General features: G+C 39.8%; 1 protein-coding gene across 7 annotated transcripts in view; it reads left to right on the top strand.

Moving 5' to 3' along the window:
- PCDH11X (protocadherin 11 X-linked) overlaps positions 1–20964 on the top strand; it is a 992740-nt gene that overhangs the window by 125629 nt on the left and 846147 nt on the right. For 6 of the 7 annotated variants that reach the window (XM_048863058.2, XM_075132425.1, XM_075132423.1 and 3 more), the window contains exon 3: positions 20084–20131. The exons of the other annotated variant lie outside the window; for it this stretch is intronic. In XM_048863058.2, the coding sequence (XP_048719015.2) occupies positions 20084–20131 (48 nt within the window). The remainder of the gene's footprint in view (positions 1–20083; positions 20132–20964) is intronic. 7 annotated transcript variants of the gene reach the window in all.

Below are 20964 nucleotides of genomic sequence, written 5' to 3'. Positions count from 1 at the left end.
ATTTTAAGTTCACAAAAATCTAGTTTGCTAGGGCGTAGTTGCTCTTCTTTCCCTTGTTTCATACCTGTTCTCTCTAAATAAGCCTTGAATTTAGCTCTGATGGCAGAACTTTCTTCAGGGCTGAATTTGCAGTTGAAATCTAATGGTCAGTTGAGAGAAACAGGATTCCAGTTAGACCATTAGTCGTGAGGCCATTCCTTTCAGAGTATTTTAAACTCACTATGATTCTGAGATCAAATTCAAAATCAGATTGATTTCAACACCTTGCTGTAATTTTAGTCCTTGGCATGAATCTTGGGGCTATTTAAGTATAATCTTACTGGTCACAAAGTGAAATTAGTTCATTGCTGGTATGACATATTGTTGAAATAAGGTATATCAAGAATCTGCCTTTCTTGTCATCTTAGACATTTTACATTTTTGATGATTGCTGGTGTTTTTGCGCAGTGTTCATGAGGTAGAAAAAAAATGCCCAATAGCATGTTTAGTTTCTGACGTTCTGTTTCACTAAAAGTAGCAAAAGACTACCCTAGAACATTAAAACAGGATCTTTCTGCTCAGTTATCAGATACATGCTTGTTTAGATCCAGTTCCGTTTCTGGTTTATTATTTTTCCCTTTCTTCTGTGCGCAGACACAGCAAATGTAGGAAGCTCAGCTCAGCTCAAGTGTATCTTTAGATTACCTTAGAGTTCATCTTTCTAGTATGTATCAATGAGTTGCCTTACAAATTCATAGGGATGTGAGAATCAAAAGGCACACTTCAGCAGTTCTGGCACCCTAAGGACATATGAGGTTATACTCTAGATTGTCCAAAACACAGATTACAGATATGTGTGCCTTTTTTTAAAAAGGAGATGTTACAGCAATAGGTGTGGTTTGAAGTATTGTTTGTTTGTTTCCTTTTAGGTGGAATTGTTATAATGCATGTAACTGTCCCCTGGGTAAAACATGCGAGCTTGTATGTTGGACATGTGATACATTGGGATGGGATAAAAGCCAGATAATGGTTTATAAAAGTACTATTTTATTAAGGAAGTAAAGACTTTTAAAATTATTTTTAAAGCACTGTGTAAAGCAATTGTGAGACAGACATGAAGATGGAAGGAGATAGTCGTCCTTTCTCTTTCAAAGGTCACATTTTTAAAGTGGTGGATATGTGGCTTGCTATATTTCCAGTGCTTCATGTGACATTAAAATTGAGATTATAATTGCACAAAAATCTGAAAAGTCAAGGTGAGGGTTCTAACAGCAGCCTTAACTCTGCACTTGCAAATATGTAGAAGGACAAGATTTGACTTTTCTTCGGGTTTATAGAGACATATTTCCTTTTGGGCATAAGAGTGAGTGGCATCAAACCTTGCATTATTTCCCTTCAGGTTTCTTTGACAGATCTGGGCCTATTATATGCTGAGTGTCTAAATCATCTAAGGGATTGTCTACATCAGGACTCAGAAAAGTTTAGATGAACCAACTAAACCTGTGAAATTAATGCTCATAAGTTAAAGCATAATAAACCCATGTGGATACTCTCATTCTGAAGCATGGCACTCTTAGTTTGCTGTAGCAGGATCCTGCAGGATTGACCTCCTGCCACACATGCAGAATAGTGTGTCTTGGGCAGGGGACCATTCCACCTAGAGGATTAAGCTATAATGAACTAAGGCCACTTCATTTCTGAATGAGAGTATCCACACAGGAATGAATGTGCTTTAATTTACGTGCATAACTTCACAGCTTTAATTGATTCATCTTCACTTTAATAAATGTCCTAGTGTAGACAAGCCCCGCAGTGCACATCAAAGTGGTGCACTGTAACTCCCCCATGTGGATGCTGCGAGTGCAAACTAAAAGGTTCCTACTTCACATTAATGTTAGTCTTCCAACAGGACTCTATTAATTCAAACAAGGAACCTTTTAGTTCACACTTGCAACACAGCACTTTTGTTCACATTGCTACGTACACCCCCTATAGTCCAAACTGCAGGGCAGTGTGGACATACCCAATGTCAGCCAGGCATCCAGTACTGCATTTTTCAGATTTGAATTAGAACACTGGTTCCCAAACTTTAACAACGTGTGTACCCCTTTCACTAAAATGTCAAGTCTTGCGAACCCCCTTCTAAAAATGACTATTTCCAGGGATTTTCTCCTTTACCTGAGTATAAATTATAAAAGCAATGATCTTGGAAATATAAAATGTTTTTATTACACACTATTATTATTTATTATTTATCATCACAGTATTTTTATTACATTATGAATACGGCAACACGCTTCCAAGATCTCACTTTCATAGCTTGTATCACTTTGAATAAGCCTGTTAGAAGACATGTTTCATCAGGGAGTATCAGATGTGAAACAGCATGAAGGTATTTAAGAAGCCAACTCAAAGAGTTCTTCCTACACAAGCATTCAGGTCTTCAGCAGTCCAGGTAAACAACACATGTTACAACAAAGCTTAAACTTGTTCTTCATAATAATTTTCAAAACAATACTAGCTGCCTATTTACTTTTAAAAACAGCAAAAATATCCACCTCCCTTTCCATTTCTTATAAGGAGTCTTGAAGTTTAAATCTCCTCAGTGTGATAGATATGCTTGCTTTGATCTGCTTAGCTCTTGGAAGTCCAGGGGCTCTGGTCTGCTGGCCCCATACTGCCCGGAGTCCCTAGGGACAGCTCTGTCCGCCATTAAGGAATTTTTTCCTGAGAACCCCCTGTAACATTTCACGAACCCCAGTTTGGGAACCACTGAATTAGAAGGATGTTTTTTGGTGTCAGAGCTGAGTTAAATCAGTGGGCCAAATTTAAGATTAGCATGAGTGGGCACAAATCCACTGGCTTTGCTGGAGTTGTGTCCATTAATGTTAGTATGAATTTGGCTCAGGGCATGGAGAAAACACTGTATTCCTTCTGTGAAAGAGCAGAGGATAGATTGGAAATCTCACTCTTTAGTATTTTATGCCAAGGTAGAAGGGGAATGATTTCTAGTCTGTGTTTTTTGTTGTTTTTTAATGAGGATACCTGTCTTGGAGAAATGGGATTTTCTTTGGGGGGGGGGACCCCTTTGGGTAAAGAATTTTTCTTAATAAAGTACGATATGTCTGGGAGCATTTTTGTTTTTATTTACCCAAGTAAAAGTAGTGAACAGAGAAGTTAAATTTCTCTGAAAACAATTTGGCATAGGGTTGCAGCTCTTGCAGAGTGAAACAAAGTTTTTTGTTGTGTCCTAGTTAATTTTGAGTGGAAATCTTGGTGCGAAACCTATTTGTTTTACAAAAAGATTTAAATCAGTTACATGAGCCAAGTATGCAGTACTACCCTAGGATAGCAACAGGAAGCCTCCTGAGAATCCAGAGAGCCAGTAGGAAAGTTGCAAGACTACAAGTAGCTACCTAGCAATTCAACAAAAGCAGCACACTAACAAATTAATCATTAGAACGTGCAGAGTTCCACCTAGATGAGTCAGTCCCCATTTTCTTAACCTTAGAAATGCAAAGGAGCTTTCTTTTTAGGGATTTATTTAAAGGCTATGACTGTTGGTATAAGGTCTTATAGAAAGCTGGTATATGGTATACAAAGCTCATCGAAGTCCATAGGAATCTTTCTGTTGATTTCAGTGGCTTTGGATCAGGCCTGTAGTGCTTTATTATTATTTAAAAGCATAAATTTTGTTGTTCTGTATGATCACCCATTCATACAGTCTGCTGGCTCAATAATGTTAATGGAAGGGGAAAAGGGACTATTACCAGTTGCTGTGACATATTTTTAACCATTTTTAGGTAATATATTAACATTGTTTTTCCCTCCAGCTAGCTAGTTAGTTTGGGGAATTCTTCGAGGGAAAAGCACTATTCAGTAAAGATGGAGAGAACTGTAAGACTAGAAGAGACCAACTGGGGGTCATTTATTCCAAATCCCCTGCATCTTTTGCAGAACTATACCATGCATCATTCATAGTAATGACTTATACAGTGTGTTTGTGGATATCTGCAGTAATGGCCCCTTAGTTACTTAAGTACTTTGCTTCATTATCTATTGATTACACTGTCTAGAATAGCCCCTACTGTTAAGAACTTTAAAAATCCACATGTCACAGGAACAGCCCATAGAGCTTGGGTCCTATTGGACTAAACCCTGAGATCCCATATAGGAACCTTGTCACTGTGACCAGAAGGCATTGAATTTAAAAGCAAATAAAGTTAAAAACACATTTTATCTACTTTAAAATCCACAGAAAAAGATCAAAGGTAAATAAAGGATTTAAGCACTGGGGGATTTAAAGGATTGTGCTAATGTAGGACCCTATTCATCAAGATACTTAAGAATGTTAAAAAATTATGAGAGACAAGGTGGGTTAGGTAATCTTTTATTGGGTCAGCTTCTGTCAGTGAAAGAGGCAAGCTTTTGAGCACTCTATGTAGCTCAAAAGCTTGTCTCTTTCACTGACAGAACCTGGTCCAGTAGAAGTTATGCCATCCACTTTGTCTCTCTGATATCCTGGCACCAACATGGCTACAACAAAGCTGCAAACAACACTAAAAGTTATGGACATGCATAAGATAATTAAGAAGCGTAAGCATGTGCCTCCTAAGATGGGCTTATGTATTTTGCTGAGCCAAAACCTTAGAACACAATTTTTGTTCTTTTTTTAAAAAAAACATTGTATTTTTGGTTTACAGGATTGGTGACAGTGTAACTGGCATCAGTTAGTGGTTTTGGGCTATCAGATCCAATACTGTAAGTCTTCAGTCTCTGCAATTTCTTTGTTGAGCTGAGATGACCACACTTGGATAAAGAACTCCACATGGGAGTCTGCTGTTAAAAATCTCATTTCAGTTGTTTCAGTACTTCATTTTAATACACCTGGTTGCTCTTTAAAACTATACTGGGAAGATGGCTACCTTTAACTCTCTGTGGTAATTCCAAGATCATCATCCTCAATGTACAAGGTAAGCCAAAGTTCAGAGCCTATCGGTACAAACTTCTTAATATTTTATTCTTACTGATACACATTGGTTAAATTTCATTTGCCATGATGCTGCTTACAACCCCAATTAGTTAAAATCTATCTGGAAATTCTCGTAAACATCAGTATTTTTTACTAACTGAATCAATTTAGTGTCATCAGTGACTATACCGATTTGCTGTTTTCAAAATCATGAATAAATTTATTATATCACTCTGATCTTAATACCAGTCCAAGCCCACCGCTATCAACTTTTCTTCGAGCTGAGGAGTGGCCATTCCCTGTTACTCTTCATCATAGAGTATACTGACAGAGCACTTTTATCTTTCCAGATGCTAGATTTTCTCAAGGAATCTCTGTGTCGAGTCTGGCAGTTTACAATCTGACACTGTATGCTGCTCATAACAGAAATATTTGTGGATGAGAATCTCCTTTGTGATCTGAATTTTGAATAGGTTAACTCATTTCAGAAATAGGATATTTGTTTCGGTTAAACAACATTGTCGATTTCTAATTAAATTGTAATAAAAGATTTTATCATTTTTATGGGTATAAGTAACCTCCTTTAATGTCCAAGCATTAGAACTTTGAGATCCTGAGCTAACTAAGGACTTTTTCCCGATACCAGGTGTTGTGATTTAACATGTATACAAAGAAGTGATTTAAAAACAACAGAATACTACATGAAACAAACATACAGTAGAATTTTACTAATCTGAATTATTAGGGCAGAGAAGGTCCAAGACATCTGTGGGATTTGTGGACTAGCAAGTACTGGGAGGAGGAACATGGCCATTAGCTTTCTTTAGCCCCGTTTCTTAGCCCTGTTTAAGGGCATTATTGAGAGCCAGGGAAGGGGCCAGGACGTGATATGATACTTGTCCAGGTGGCTTGTGAGATTCATGATATCGCCTGCACAGGAGCAATATGTCATTGACTTGTGTTTTGGTAATCTGCACACTGATTCCTTTCCGTGATTGTTTGCAGGTATTCACCCAACTGAGGCTTAGCAGCGTTCAGGTGCGCAACTGAACGTAACATTGGATGTAAGAGTTGGGCTTAAAACGCCCTTTCTGTCTTGTTTTCAACTATTTGGGAGTCACATTCATAGACTGCAAAGGGTAACAGCTCCTTCCTGCACCTAGCTGGATTTAAAACTAAACCATCTATTTATACTAGCTGTAGCCGAGGCTTGCTGCAGGGATGAGTTTTCTCTCTGGTTTGGTATATAAGGATGTGACAGGGAGCATGTTGCATGAACAAAGCAGTTCTGAGATAACCAAAAAGCACTGCAGCATACAGGCCAGGAGTGGGAAATCAAGTAAGAATGACCCATTTGGCAATCTAGTGAAACAACACTTGTCAAAGAGGTGATATCTGACTCTCTGTACTGCATGGTTAGACTTTCAAACGAAATGGTGGATTTTGATACCAATGAAATTGTTACTCTGAAACTTTAGTGTAGTGCATACGTCTTTCCAACATTATTTTTAAAGCATGTTATAAATTGAAAAGAACTTGTGCACCCATATAGTTACAGTAGATAGGAAAACTGTAAAAACTTGCCTTTATGTTAATTCTTGATTTCTTATTAAATGAAAAGTTGATGTTGATAAGAATGCATCTTAAATTGTCATTTCCTGGCTTTTTGAGTACCTAACCCAGTAACTTTATGTGTTTGTGTGCGTGTGCGTATTTATTTAGTGTGTTTATGTATAATCTTTTCGTGTCTAATATGGTTTGGTTTTGTGTTGTTGTCCTTGGTTTAGTATATTAAAATGCCACTGCCTTCATCAGTCTGAGACAGTCTCAATCTCTGTTTGGACTCAGCATGATTGATTTGAAATTCAAGAGCAAATTCAAATTTAGTACTATTCGGTCCAGCTGGTTTTGAATTCTAGATGTGATCATACAGAACAGCCCGAGTAGGATCCTGAGCTAAAAGGTTATTTAGGATACCCATAAGGTAATCAAAGCCTTGTAAATTCATGGGCTGGAGAAGAACTACTTGGATCTTCCTCAGTATCTCCAGCACCTGTGAGTCAGGATCTTTACCAGTCTGTTCACTGTGTTACTCCCTCTGGACTGAGTCTGCAAAATGAAGGACATCCTCATTGATCCACAGGCTCAAACACAATTTGAATCTAGGAGTCTGTCAGATAGGTCTGATGGTCTCTAATTCAGACTCTGCTGGCTTTTCTACTCATGAAGCCCTTACAAGCCCAGATGGGATCACAGTCAAGGCACTCTTCTCTGTTCTCTACACCATATCTCTACAGTCCTAAGATCCCTGAAGTAGCAGTGCAAACTCAAGAACCCTCTCAAGGATGTGTCTTCCAGATCCACTCATGACAAATATCACCTAGGGTGCACCTCTCAGTGGTTAGAGATGCCACATTTTGTCACACCTGTACCAATGCAAGTTCCATCAGTATTGTGTGGAAATGAGAAGCATCTGGTATGCCTTCACATGGCTTTCATTTTTTGACCTGGGGTCAAACAGCTGGACAGCAGTGGTCTAAATCAACAGTCCAGACAGGACCTGTAGTTCCTTTGTGCAGATGGAAACCTCCCAAAACCTCCTCTTGACGCAGTAGAAAGTCTTCCATCAAGGAAGACTATGTCAATACCAAGCTGAACTAAACTTATTTAGATTGGAAGCACTTCAGCACCAGGATTTTCTCTTGTTTTAACTCTATTTGTACAGTGCCCAGCACCATCCTGATTGCTGCTTTTGGGCATTGCCATAATATAAATATTTAATAGCAGTAATGATTAGCGTAACCAGCTACTACTTTTGAGCACTTACTGTGCCTATGCTTTGGTCCTGTCCATGTTGATTAAATTTGCTGTGGAAAAATCCTGTATTCTACCATTGCTGTAGTAACAAGATAGTAACAACTGAGTTTCCACCAATAGCAATGTATTCTGAAAGGAGAGTAACCTGGTAGCTGAAAGCTTTGTTAAACACCTGTATGTGACTGATCAGAATACTGCAACTGAAATTTTGACAAAAGAAGAAAAAAAGAAAGAAGAACAATTTCCAGAACATTTTGGGGTGAGGAGAGGGATTCTCCCTCCTCCTCCCTGCCCACACCATCCTTTTTCAAGCAGCTATACGCTGGAGTGTAAATGTTGATGATGAAAGGGAGGAAAATCTACATTCCCCCCCAAATTTCTTCTTTTTAAAATATGTTTTATAAAATTGGGGCTGGGAGATACAGATTTTCCCCTATATTATCAAGCATGTGTATGCGTGCTGTGTGTGTGTGATTGAAAAAATTAAGAGAAAAGACAACAGAGAGAATCATTAATCCTACACAAAAATAATTTCACATCAGGAAATGTTTTTTAAAGTTGGCGTTAAATGATGAAGATAATTAATTTAGCCCTTGCTATTTTCCCCTCACAGCACAGAACAGAATAGTTTTTCATTGTTACAAAAGAAAGGAAGATGGGGAGAAAGCCCAATATTATATTTATAGCTGTCAAAGACCGGATTTAAATAGTACATCAACCATGGAGCCTGGCACTTGACCACAGTATAGTTATTTTTATTTCTGAAAGAAAGGTTTATTACAATATAATTTGTATTCCCAGACTAGTGTTTTATGAATAGTTGGTTTGAACGCTTGAGTCCCATCAAGCTTTCGGAACTGGGGAAATCTAGCAAAGAGAATTGCAGATAATTTTAAAGAAACAACTAGAAACACTGGAAAAAGGAGTGTGAATTCTGAGTCATCAGCTGTCAGTATTCAAGTACATTTTTATAACATTGTGTTTATAATTGCTGCTTCCATTAATGTGATGTGTATTATTGCTTTGGTTATTGCTGATGTTCCAAAGTTAAATTATATTTTTTCTCTTATTAACAAATTATCTTGTCTTTTTTTGTTTGCTTGTTTTTGTGATGGGATGCTCTTCTGGGCATTAGAGAGGAGGATATTATGTACCTTTTCATTTTAAGGAGGGCTGGCTCTAGGTTTTTTGCCACTCGAAGCAAAAAAATTTCTGGCTGCCCCCCTTTTATTTTGGCTTTTAGACATGTTTTCACTTTGCAGTATTTTTTGTTTTGTTTTGACTGTTTAAAATTTAAAAAAAAATGAAAACCGAGAATTTGTAGTTAGTGAAATAAAACAATTTCCTACTAGGGTACTTATTTAATTTTAACAGAATCACAATTACAAACAATTTGGGTTCAACTGTACACTGTAATGAAAAACGTTAGTGTCTTCTGGTGCACCCAGATTCTCATAAATTAAAAGAATTTATATGAACTGAATTTTTCTGGTTTTTTATACTTGCGTAGTCTTTTAAATCTAATTTTTTTGCAATGGTACTTTCAATTGAAATTAATGCGAGTCCTAACGAATGATTTTGAGACATGGTGGACTTCAAATAATATTTTAGTAATTTCAGTTTTGAGAAACTGAGCTCACCAGAAGCCACGGATACTGGTAACGTTAAAAGAATATGTAATGCTATAGCAGTGTTTGGAGTGAGGTGCTCGGGGCTGTACATCCCGCCCATGGGCCCCCAGCCCAATCTCAGACCCAGCCCCCCCCCCCCACACACACAGAGGGGTCAGTAACCAACAGAGCAGCTAGGGAGGTGCGTTAGCCATGGGGAGAGGGGGCGGACCAGGGGCACCCGCCCAGCACCGAGCCGCCTGGGGCAGCAGGTCCCTTACCGGCTGCGGGTCCTGCTCCGATCCCGGGCTCCCCTCGACTCCAGCTCCTCTGCCGCTTGTGACACTTGCGGCAGAGGCTGGCAGGTGGGGAGGAGCCGCATCGCCCTGCTCCCCCGGCTGCGGGGGGCCAGGGCAGGGTCTGCCCCAGGGCCGGGACCCCCGTGCTGAGCCTGCCGCCCCACCCCACAAATGGGCTTATTGGTTGACTGAGCGGGGCTGGGGGGAAAAAAAGGAATGCCGCCCCTGGAAATGTGCCGCCCCAAGCATGTGCTTGCTTTGCTGGTGCCTAGAGCCGGTCCTGATTCTGAGATTGCTTTTCCCCTCCATTTTGACCGCACCATCGTCCTTCTGCTTGTTGCAGTAACTGCCATTAGAGACTTTTCATATCTGTTATCGTGCATTTAATGTGCTGAACAACTTGTTAGCTTCTGTTTTGTTCCCTATCTAATTCTAATAATAATATACCTGACAGTAATGAACTAGTAGGTGCCCATGGGTGAAATTCACCATTGTGCAGAGGGCCAGCACAAGGTCTAGATGCCACTTAAGTCCAAATTAAGTCCTCAGAATAGATCTATAGTGAGAATAAAGGTTTGAACTGGCCCGCTGCACAGGAATGAATGTCACCCATTTGAACACGTTTTTTTGTTGTCACATATGAATGTTGTTGTTGTTCATGGAAAAATTTGCTCTCAGTTCTCAAAAGTGTATATTTCCTGTAGTAGATCAGTCCCAAAACCTTCTGTAAAACTTTCTGTTGACTTTTAAGTGTTTTGAACTCACAAAGTCCAATAGCTATTGCTTATATGTGACCCTAGTCTTTCAGGTCTGGAGCTGTAAACAACACCCAGAGCCTTGTATAAATATGCTAAATACCTATATTGGATGGTGGGTGAACTTAACAAAAAATGAGCAACAAGAAAACCTGATTGTGTTATTGGGTTTGAAATTGTAGAGCTGTTGATTTTTCTGTCTTTGAATGGTAAAATGGCTTGTACTAGGGCTATTGTGATGTTTGCTGTATAAATGCACACATAATAATATAGTTCCTTGACTTTTTGTCAGCCTTGTGCCTTGAAAATAGAGAGTCTCTAGGTGGGTTTTCTTTAGAATTAGGTTTTAAATATAATTCTGAAACAGCTGCTGATCTCATTTTGGAGGCTTTTCCGTTTTCTGAATGCAACTTAAGGTAGGGCAGCTACCATTTGGAGGGTGAGGACTGGATTTGGGAGCCCAGAGGAAACTTCTTTGGGACTTGACTGTGCTATTATCTCTTCAGTTTCTCTGTCCCCAACCCCTCAATCTCTTCTCCCTCATACCCCAACAGTTTTCTGTTGAGTGCTAGCTGTAGCTAGCAGAGCACCAGTCAATGCTCTAATAGCAGCATTGGCCCTTTTTGTCCTGTGTGTTTCTTGTGGGTCATAAAAGTCATTGTGAAAGAAGTCTGAATGTGTGGGGTGTTGAAGACTAGATCAGAAGGAAGAGGTGGAGAGGGAAAGAGATTGAATAAACAAAACAATACTCATTATCCCAACTGACTTGAGGGGAAGAAGGAAGCCACTTCGCATATCTATAGAGTGAATCATTGTTCTGATAGTCTCTGCAAGGTACTTAGATACCACATTGATGACCTGTATAAATGCTTAGATCAAATGTCAATATTGTCAATAGCCCTTAGCAAGAATAACTGCATAGCAGAGCTGGGAAGGTAGCAGAAGTTCTTCAGTTCATTTTTGAGATCACTGCAACAGAAACACACAGCAGTTTTAGGAAATATTTAGGCTTTCTTTTCTCTTTAAAGATGATTCTAGAAAGATGCATCTCACTGAAATCCATTTCAGTTTTGTGTGTTTTAATCAGATCTGAGTAAATAACATTTACATGTCCATGTTGTTTTCCTTACTGATAATATACTACACTCTCATTTTACTTGAAATTAATAAATATTTTATTTCCATAACGCCTCTCATTTCAGAGAATCTGAACATGTTACACAAACTCCACTTATACACTTATACAGGGAAGACTGGGTGGGTGCAAAAGAAATGTAGAGATTAGGTTTAAGTAATGCTTCATATGCTGAATGTCAAATAATTTTAAATATACAATTTCTATAAACTGTTCATATTTATAGAGGCAGGATTTGAACCTCTGGTTTCAATTGAAGATTTAACTTCAAAATTTCCAACATTTCACTTTACCGTTTTCTGTGTGGACTTTAAAAATCACACCACAGACTTGTTTGGCAGAACTGAGAAAATGACACTCTGCATTCCTGCTGAACTGGTCAGATAATATTTAAAGAGAACTGCTAAAGAAGAGAGGTGACTTTCAGAACCTGCATTGGAACAACAGGATTGAAGTTCAACTTCATATTAGCTTAGGTGGCTCGGTGACTCTTACGTCAGCACTGCGGTGCACTGAGTCTTATGGGCACAGTAACAAAGAAAACTGCAAATTGTTCCTTTTCCTTTTGTAAAAGGACCTGGCTAATGTTACACGCATGCAAGGGGAATTTTGTTTCATTTCTCCCCAGTATGTTAGCGCAAAGGGCTTTATAGAATGAATTTATCTATCTATCAGAAATATGTTTGAGATAATAACTTATTTTGTGACTGTAATGCTATACTTGACACACACCAGTTTGAAATATTGGTATACTTTGTTCTCTGCCTCTGAAATCATCAACAACTGAACATGGAAAGCTGTCTTAATATGCACATTATTGTGAAATGATTGGTTGGCTTTCCCTTCGGGGCAGTTCCTGGAACTAATCTGTTCTTGCGTAAGGGCATAATAATAAGGAAAAACGTTAACAATGCATTGGCTACTGGAAGTCTATTGTTTCTGTTATCTGACTCATGTTCAATCATTTATTGTGGATTTCATTCCTTTACTGAAAGCCATAATACTGAATGTCAAAAACAATTTCATTCAGATTCACATTCTTCTCTGGAGTCCTGTGCATAGGGCCCCAGTGGACCAATTTTTGCACGGTAAAGCTAAGTGGGGATGGGAGTCGAGTCTTAAATCTATAAGCAGGATGGATCCAGCAGCTGGTTTTCATATAACACTTTATACTGTTTATGAGCTGTTGCCATGGATTGTGCCTCCCACACAGAGGGAATTCTGGGAAGGCATTGGAGGATTAGTAGCACCTGAGTGGATCTAGACTATGTCCATGCAACAGAATGGTCATGTTGGCAGCTGACAAGTTATGCCAACTGGCGCTCTAGCTTGACAGGCCAAGCAGCTCAAGTTAAAAGCATGACCACAGTCAAGGGTTTTCGAGTGTGGACAGGAGTTGAGTTAGGGACAATATTTAAGTTATTACTTGAATTAACTGCATGGCTGACAAGCTCATAGCTGTTAAAATGAAGGTTCAGGAAGGGGGTAAACTCTGAACAGGTTGTAAAAGCTGCCTACTGAAATGTGTGGTTTTCATTCGTGAAAATTGGTCATTAGTCTTCTAAAAAAATTATTTTTCAATTCATTATTTTTAAGTGCTGAAAAATATATCATGGACCTACCAAAACAAAGACCTGCCCCAGAGAGAACAGTCAAGATGACACATGTAGCAGAAGTTATAAACAGATGACTAAAGATAAAGGAAGAGAATGGACAAAAGTGATAGTAATACCCAATAAGGCATCTTGATGGTTCTGTGAAAAAGATATTTTTGTTTGCTTTCCTTCCTCTCAGTGAAAATCCATCATCTGAAATATGTAAAATTTTGGGCAGAAAAATCTAAAGTATATAATACAGGGTATAATCTAAGAATAGACTAGATTGCTTAGATCTTTGCATCATTTTTGCTGATTCTAAGGGAAGGCAGAAATTGGGTGCACTTAGATCACTAGCAGGGATATATATATATATATATATATAATATGAAAAACACCCACATAAACCCATATGAGATAATTTGTAGGAGTGTGGTTTCAAGCCAAAAAAACCCAAAACAGCCATTCATCAGTCTATGTTGTTGTAATAAATGCCTTGGAAATGGGACACAGTTAGGTGATGTACAGTATTGGGTATGTTTATGTATTTCCTTATCAAATTGTTACTCCTGGGGGGATTCTGCAGGACTGCATGCCTGCAGAAAACGCCACCTGCCCCGCAGATTTCCTGTGTTTTCCCTGCAGAAAACAGCGGGGAAGTAAAGGGAAGCCGTGTGCCGGGGGGCAACCATGGGTGCAGTTTTTTGGAGGGGATTCCCCCCTCCAAACAGAGGTGAGGCATGGGGGGGGGCACATGGAGTTACATGTCACTGTCCTCCCACCCATTCTGCAAGCGCAGAGCTACCCAACTGAAGGAGGCTGTGTCTCCGCTTTGCTGACTCCGCAGCTGGTTGCCACCTCATGGGTCCTAGCGCCAGTCATACTCCTCTTCTGTGTGCTGGGAGTCTTCCTGTTTTCTATTTTGTGCAACAGTGAGTGCCCGTGGTGGGGCTGGGTAAGGGGTGGTGGTGGGGAAAATGAGGGATGGGAAAGTGAGGGAAAGAGGCAGTGGGGAAGGAATGGGGATGGAATAGGGCAGGGGGAGGGGAATGTGGGAGTGAGGGGAGGGGGAATGGAGAAGAGAAGGGGATAGAGGAATTGCGAGGGGAAGCAGGAGCCTGGCATGTGGCGTCCCCTTGACAGCAGCTGGGGCTCCCCCATTAAGCAGGCCCATTGAACCCTCACCCTGTCAAGCCCTACCTCCTACCTCTGGACCCCTCTGATGAGCCTCCCACTCCCAGAACCCCCCCCACTGACCCCCTACGGGTGCACCTGGACCCCCACCCATCAAGCCTCACTCCCCCAGCACCCGGACTCCCCCACTGAGCCCCCCACACCCAGACCTACCTCATCACCAAGTCCTATCTCCCTACACTCAGCGCCCCCCCCCCCCCCCACACTCCTGCAGAAATCCCCTGCAGAGTCTCATTGCCCCTGCACCTGGAACACCCCAGCGAGCCTCTGAACAGCCCATCACCCACACCCAGATTGCCCCACACAGAAACCTCACACTCCACACCTGGATCTCCCCCACACCAAGCCCCTCCACACTTGGGTCCTGCTGAGCCTGCCCACCCACACCTGGGTGCTCCTGGTACAGAGGGACAGGGCCCTGGGGTGTTTCTGGAGCAGGCCCAGCCCTTGCACTGTGTCATAGAATATTAGGGTTGGAAGAGACCTCAAGGTGACAGTCAGATGCCGCCTCACTGCCGAGTCTATGGTACCAGGGAAACTGGGGGCTTCGGGTTGATCTCCCACCTCAATGCAGCCAGTGGTCTGTGCTCCCCACTGCCGTGTTGGAGTCACATTTATTTACTGACAAATACAATTTGAAGAATTTTAAAATGTGCACATCATTTTTAATTTTTTTGTGCAGAATTTTAAATTTTTTGGTGCAGAATTTCCCTAGGAGTACTTAAAATATTCCTTTGATCCCAGGATTTTTAATCCGAATCAAGTCACAAGGAAGGTATTTTCAGTAATACCACAAATTGCTAGATAATAATACTTAGTGAAATGAAGATTTATCTATTGTAGTTTTCACTATATTTATACCGTATGCTGTCATTTTGTTTCATTGTTTACTTCCAAAGTGGCCCTGTCACAATACAGCAGGGAAATATTTTATCTTTTTGGAACTCATGCTTTTCTTGTATTGACTCTGATATATACCAATGAGTGACAGTAGGGATGTTGGAGGGGGGGAGTGGGGATGTCAAGTTGGTTTCCTGATAAATCAAGCACCAGAAAAGTTCAGAAACAGATTTTTGGTCTGTCGTGAGCATTCCCTGATCAACACAGTAAACAGCCTTTATTTAATCAGTTTTAGAATCCAATCTCTGCAACTATTTTTAGTACTTACTGGCACTAGATGATTCTTCTGGGCAACTGTACCAGATTTATAACTCTGAAAGTGCACTGTTATTTGTCTTCCAATAGTCAGTGAAGTGGCATCTTGTACATGCATATGTCAAGCACCTTTCAAATTTTAGTAAGGTGGCTCAGCTATGTCTTTCCCAGAACAATACAAAAAAGGATAACTTTTTTTTTTTTTTGGAAAAGCATATCTTTTTCTTTTTTCTCAAAAGTAGAAATGATCCCCTGGGGAGTTCAATGTTCAACACAAACTTTCTCTTTGAGCTTACAAATCCCCACAAAGAAGAAAGATTTTGGAAGGTCTTACCATCATATGTATTTCAGTAGTTTTTACCCCGAGGCATACACCTCCCCCCAAGTTTATTTGTGAATGTGTGTGTAGGGGTGGGGGAGAGAAATATCACTAACAGATGAAGGGAGAAAGCTCTATTGCATGAGATTATTGGGCATTCCATAAGTGTGCATAATTTCAAACGTGAATTGGAAGTTTCCTGAATCTGAGATCAAAGTGTTCTTCTTTTAAATGTCATAATTCATAAAGCAATGAAAACTTTGACATAAAGGTATAGTAAGGGTACATCAAAGAATGCCCTTTTATGATGTAAGTCAAGAGAACACATTATTTTGTTTTTTATTTTTTACTGTGCTTATTTAGGCACCTATATCTCTAGTTAAGCGCCTGTGTTTATGTTACCCATGTAACCCACACAAAGATTTTGTCAACATTTTCCCTAAAAGTAAACAATATCACCAAGATGCAAAAATTTCACCCACTTTGGCTTACAAGGGCCTCACATCAAAAAAGATATGATGCAAAATAACTTCAGTGTATGAATACAAAATCAAAGGGTTCAAATTTCTTTTTTTGCACCTATATAACTCAGTAAAGTTTCTGTCTCTTAAAAGAAAATTTGGGAGGCATGTGCATATTTCCTTCAGGTATTTGTTTAGGGTCGGAGGGGGAGGGAATGAAATGAGATTGAGGTATAGACTTAATGGGCATGAATTTCTGGCTATTTGCACTACTTTTTAATAGTGTCAAAGGGCTTTTTGTTTCTGTTTTCCATGCTTTATGAGCCAAAGCCACATGTATGCAGTTTTGTTGTAGCTGTGTTGATCCCAGGATATTAGAGAGCCAAGGTGGGTGGGGTAATATCTTTTATTGGACTAACTTCTGTTGGTGAGAGAGACAAACTTTTGAGCTACACAGAGCTCAAAAAGCCGAGGAAAAGTCTATATCGCTCGTAAACTTGTCTCTCTTGCCAACAGATGTTGGTCCAATAAATATTACCTCATCTGCCTTGTCTCTCTAAAGCCATATGTCCATCACCCTCAATTCCCATTGAAATGGATGGAAGTGGTAAGTGTGCTGAGCAGCATCTGTTTTAAGGTAAGGAACACAATTGCCTGTGTTTTCCTGTGCACAAGTGGATGTCAGTCTGAATCTTCTTCTTCTTGACAGTCTACCTGGTTACAGAGCAGGGAAGGAATAGGGTGTATTGCAGGTCCACATTGCTCAAACTCCTGGTCATCCGATAACTCTAAAAATGTATTTAGAATCTCAAGGTGCCTTGTTCTGGCGGACACAGCAGAATGGGCTCTTTATTTAGCTTTTGTTGAGAGAGTACCCAGAATAGCTTTCTGCCTGACACTTCCCGAACCACAGTTATGTTTTGGTAAGTGATATCCATGAAATGTGTAATCATATATTTACAGATGATTGGTTCTTTGGTCCCTGTTAACCTTAACTGGCAAATGCATCAAATCTATAATGGTGTGACATGTAGAATATGGTATCATAAAAATTCTATTTTATAATAAAATAAAGAACAATGAGATACCTAGCGTAAACCCCAAGTCCTTTCTTCCCTGTATAAATTCTAGTGCCATTACAAGGAAGGGGAAAATTGCTGGGACAGGAAATGTTTCTGGAACCCTCCTTCAGGCTATGGAAAAATGGAAGCATTTAGAACAACACTCAGTCATATTCAATACCTTAAACTGTCCATCATGTACTTAATCAATCTCCTGTTCAGTAGAGTGTGTGTGTATGTCTCTCAACATATATAATGGGATGTGATGTGGAGAAGAATCCACTTTTCTAGTTCTCCTACCTACATTTGTTACCTGTCCCTGTTTTGTGGAAACTGTCCGTAAAAGAAGGATGATTTTGAGTTTAACACCTTGGAGTGGTACTCAAGAGAGCGAGTTCAGTTTCTGGATGTGCCATGGACTCTTTGCATGATGTGGGACAAGTGATGTACTCTCTCTCTGTCTCAGGACCCCATCTGTAAAATGGGAGTAGTAATACTTCCTTACCTCAAAGTATTGTGAGAACACATTAATTAATGCTTTTGAGACACTTGGCTGCTTTGGTGATGCACCCCGATAGGAGTCCATTTGAGCTAAGTTTGTAGAACCACTCAAGTGACCTTCAAATTATTTCATGCTGTCATGAGGTTACATCCTGATGAGATGAAGCAGTGTGCTGATACCACAGTACAAGCATCATAATAGTGTGATATGGAGAATTTGTGTTGGAGAGGAAATTGTTAAAGGTGGCAGCCCTGGTTACCCAGGATATGAGAGAGCCTGAAAAATACAAGAGCCACCCCACCTGTAAATCACAAGCAAAGCTTTCCTATCCATACACTCAAAGCCTAACTACTTACATTATATTGATAGCGAGCATAATACTAGGCGGGGCTCAGCACAAAGTACAGATAAGGAACCATTATTCCAAAAGGGAGAGAAAGGGAAGAAATACAATGGGCAAGTCAGCAGAGAATCAATAAGTGGTCCAAAGTATTGTAATCTGAACAAAAAGGAGGTTTAGGAGGAATACACAAGCACTGAAATGCTTGGGAAGGTAAATTTAATGTTATTGCAGAAAAACTGAGAGTAATGTCTCTTGTATTTTTCAGGCTCTCTCTTATCCTGGGTAACCAGGGCTGCCACCTTTAAGTTTCCCCTCCAACACAAATTCTCCGCATCACACTATTATGACGCTTGTACTGTGGTATCAGCAAACTGCTTCATCTGTGGGAATTTACACGTTTCACATTCAAAGTGTCAAGCTCGAAAGAAAAATGCATGCTTTTTAAAAACAAAATCAGAAAACTGATCTGTCCCATTTTGCAGCTCCTGTATAATTTTGCATTGGAAATCTTATGTGCCCGTGTTACTGTAATCCTTTCTCTTGGCTCATTCTCGACTGCACCTGCTGTGCTACAGTGTTCCATAGGAATTCTCTTGACAACAACAGAACATTGGGACCTACCTTGTATGTTCAGCAGAACTGCAAGTGTTTCCTACTTGGCTATACCTGAAATGTTCATCAGCCAGCAAACAGCTGAGCTATTTCAGTGGGAAGGGGTGGTTCTTAAGCACTTTAGGATCCTTTGGATGCAAGATGCTTATATATTGAAGATTTTCTTATTAAAGTATTATTTTTGCAAATGACTTATCTATTTAAAATAATTTTGTACCAAGGAGTCAGGAAACCGTTATAGCTGATTCACAGTTTGATGCCAGGATTATCTAACCACAAGCGTTTTGTATGGTAGGTTCCTACATTTTAGGATGGTTAAACTGTATTGGCCCACTTGCTCATTGTATATTTTATTATCACTTTGAATATTTCTTATATACATTCTGTATAGATTTTGTCATTTGTACAATCTGCTAAAAAGATTTAGGACCTCACCCTGTTAAAATATGCTTAATTTTATGCACTGTGAGTAAATTGCCTTAAGATAAACATGCCTGCAGAAACAAGACCTTCAATATTAAGAATGAGTTTTCTTGCCAATCAGGGCCTGTTTCTGTAAGGTGCTGAGCATTCTGCTTTAGTGAAATATAAGCACACTATGCACCTTACAGGATCTACCCCTTATTTGTGTATTACTGAACAAATACTCTCTGATGGTCTCAAAAATAATCACAAACCCTGATTCCCTTTTAAAATCCAAAGTGCTATGCATCACAGAGTGTTGTACATTTTTAATGTGAATTTTTTTACCATAGTTGGGAGGTTTGGGCTCTATTTATTTAAGCCATTGTGGTCTATCAGTTTATCAGAATCCAATAGAGCTATTACTGTCCATCCGTTTATTGGTTCGCAAACTTAATTTCCTGAGTAGTCTTGGCCACGGCAGGCCATGTTAATGGTGCCTGCACTGACCCATGGCTTTGCTTTTCCAGTTCATCCAGTCAGTGATCTGCCAACTAAGAGCCCAATCATGCAAATATTTCCTGCTAGGCTTAGCTCTTACTCCAGAATCTGAATCCCACTGAGTTCAATGAGACAGCTTGTGATGCTGCAGAATCGCATATGCCAGAAGCAAGTTTTTATAGGACTGGACCCTAGGAGCCCCCTCTTAAGTCCCAGCACACTAGCCTGTTGTAGCACCCAAAGAACTGTTCCAGTCCACTATGTTGAGTGTCCGCGTTTGAATAGTTGTGTTCAATGTTGTGTTCGATGTAGTTCAACTACTTCAATGTTACACATTTTAAAAACTTTCTAATTTTGTATTTGCATGACAGCCCAAAACAGCACCGAAAAGGACATTTGGATCCATTACGAATGATCAGGTAAATATAGCAGAGAGTTCTTTCAACAAAAATACTGATTTGTAATTACAGGAACCTCTCAATGTAATGCATGACTCCAGTGAAGTGAGTGGTCTTATAATGTGAGGAAGCAGAGTTTAAGCTGAAAATCTGGGCTGATACTATTGCTTAAGTGCATATCACTGTGCTTATCTTTTGAGAGAGAGAGAGAGAGTCTCATGGTCTGAGCCAGGAGCTCCTTAATGCTAATCTTGGCTCTGGCAAGAGAAGCCTCTTTTGCCTTGAATAGATGGGAGTTACAGTGCTTAGCATGTCTTAAAAGGAGATAATTTAACTCTTGCTCTGTTACCCACATCAAAAAATTGGGATAATACTTCCCAGTTTTAAGAGTATTGTTTGTAAAGCACTTTGAAGGTGAACAATACTTTATATGGGATAACTTTCTATTATATTTATAGTATGAGCTAAATTCTGATACCTTTGCTGCTGTTGAGCAGCACCAACACCAGGAATAATCCCAGTGATGCAGTGGGACATCTTGGTGAATAAGGGTGTCAGAATCTGGCCCTATGGGTGAAATCCTGACCTCTTGAAGTCAGTACCAATGTTCCCATTAGCTTCAGTGGAGTCAGAATTTCATCCTCTCTGTTTGTTTGGTGAGAGTTAAAGCTGATAGCTCAGCCTAGATTATCATTCTTAACTCTAAATTTTTTTAGTCATGGAGGAGTCGGTCAGAGCCTTATAGTCCCTTTTGTTGCTGCATGTTTCAACATTTTTCAAAGATTGTTTAAAGTGGGAGAGCTTTCACACGGTAGGTGTGTTAAAGTGTCTATTTAATGGCACAGTCCCTGTTC

This window comes from Caretta caretta, chromosome 9 (genome assembly GCF_965140235.1).
Source record: "Caretta caretta isolate rCarCar2 chromosome 9, rCarCar1.hap1, whole genome shotgun sequence".
Taxonomy (NCBI): Eukaryota; Metazoa; Chordata; order Testudines; family Cheloniidae; genus Caretta; species Caretta caretta.
The sequence above is the reverse complement of the archived record's forward strand: the minus strand, read 5'-3'. Positions and strand labels throughout refer to the sequence as shown.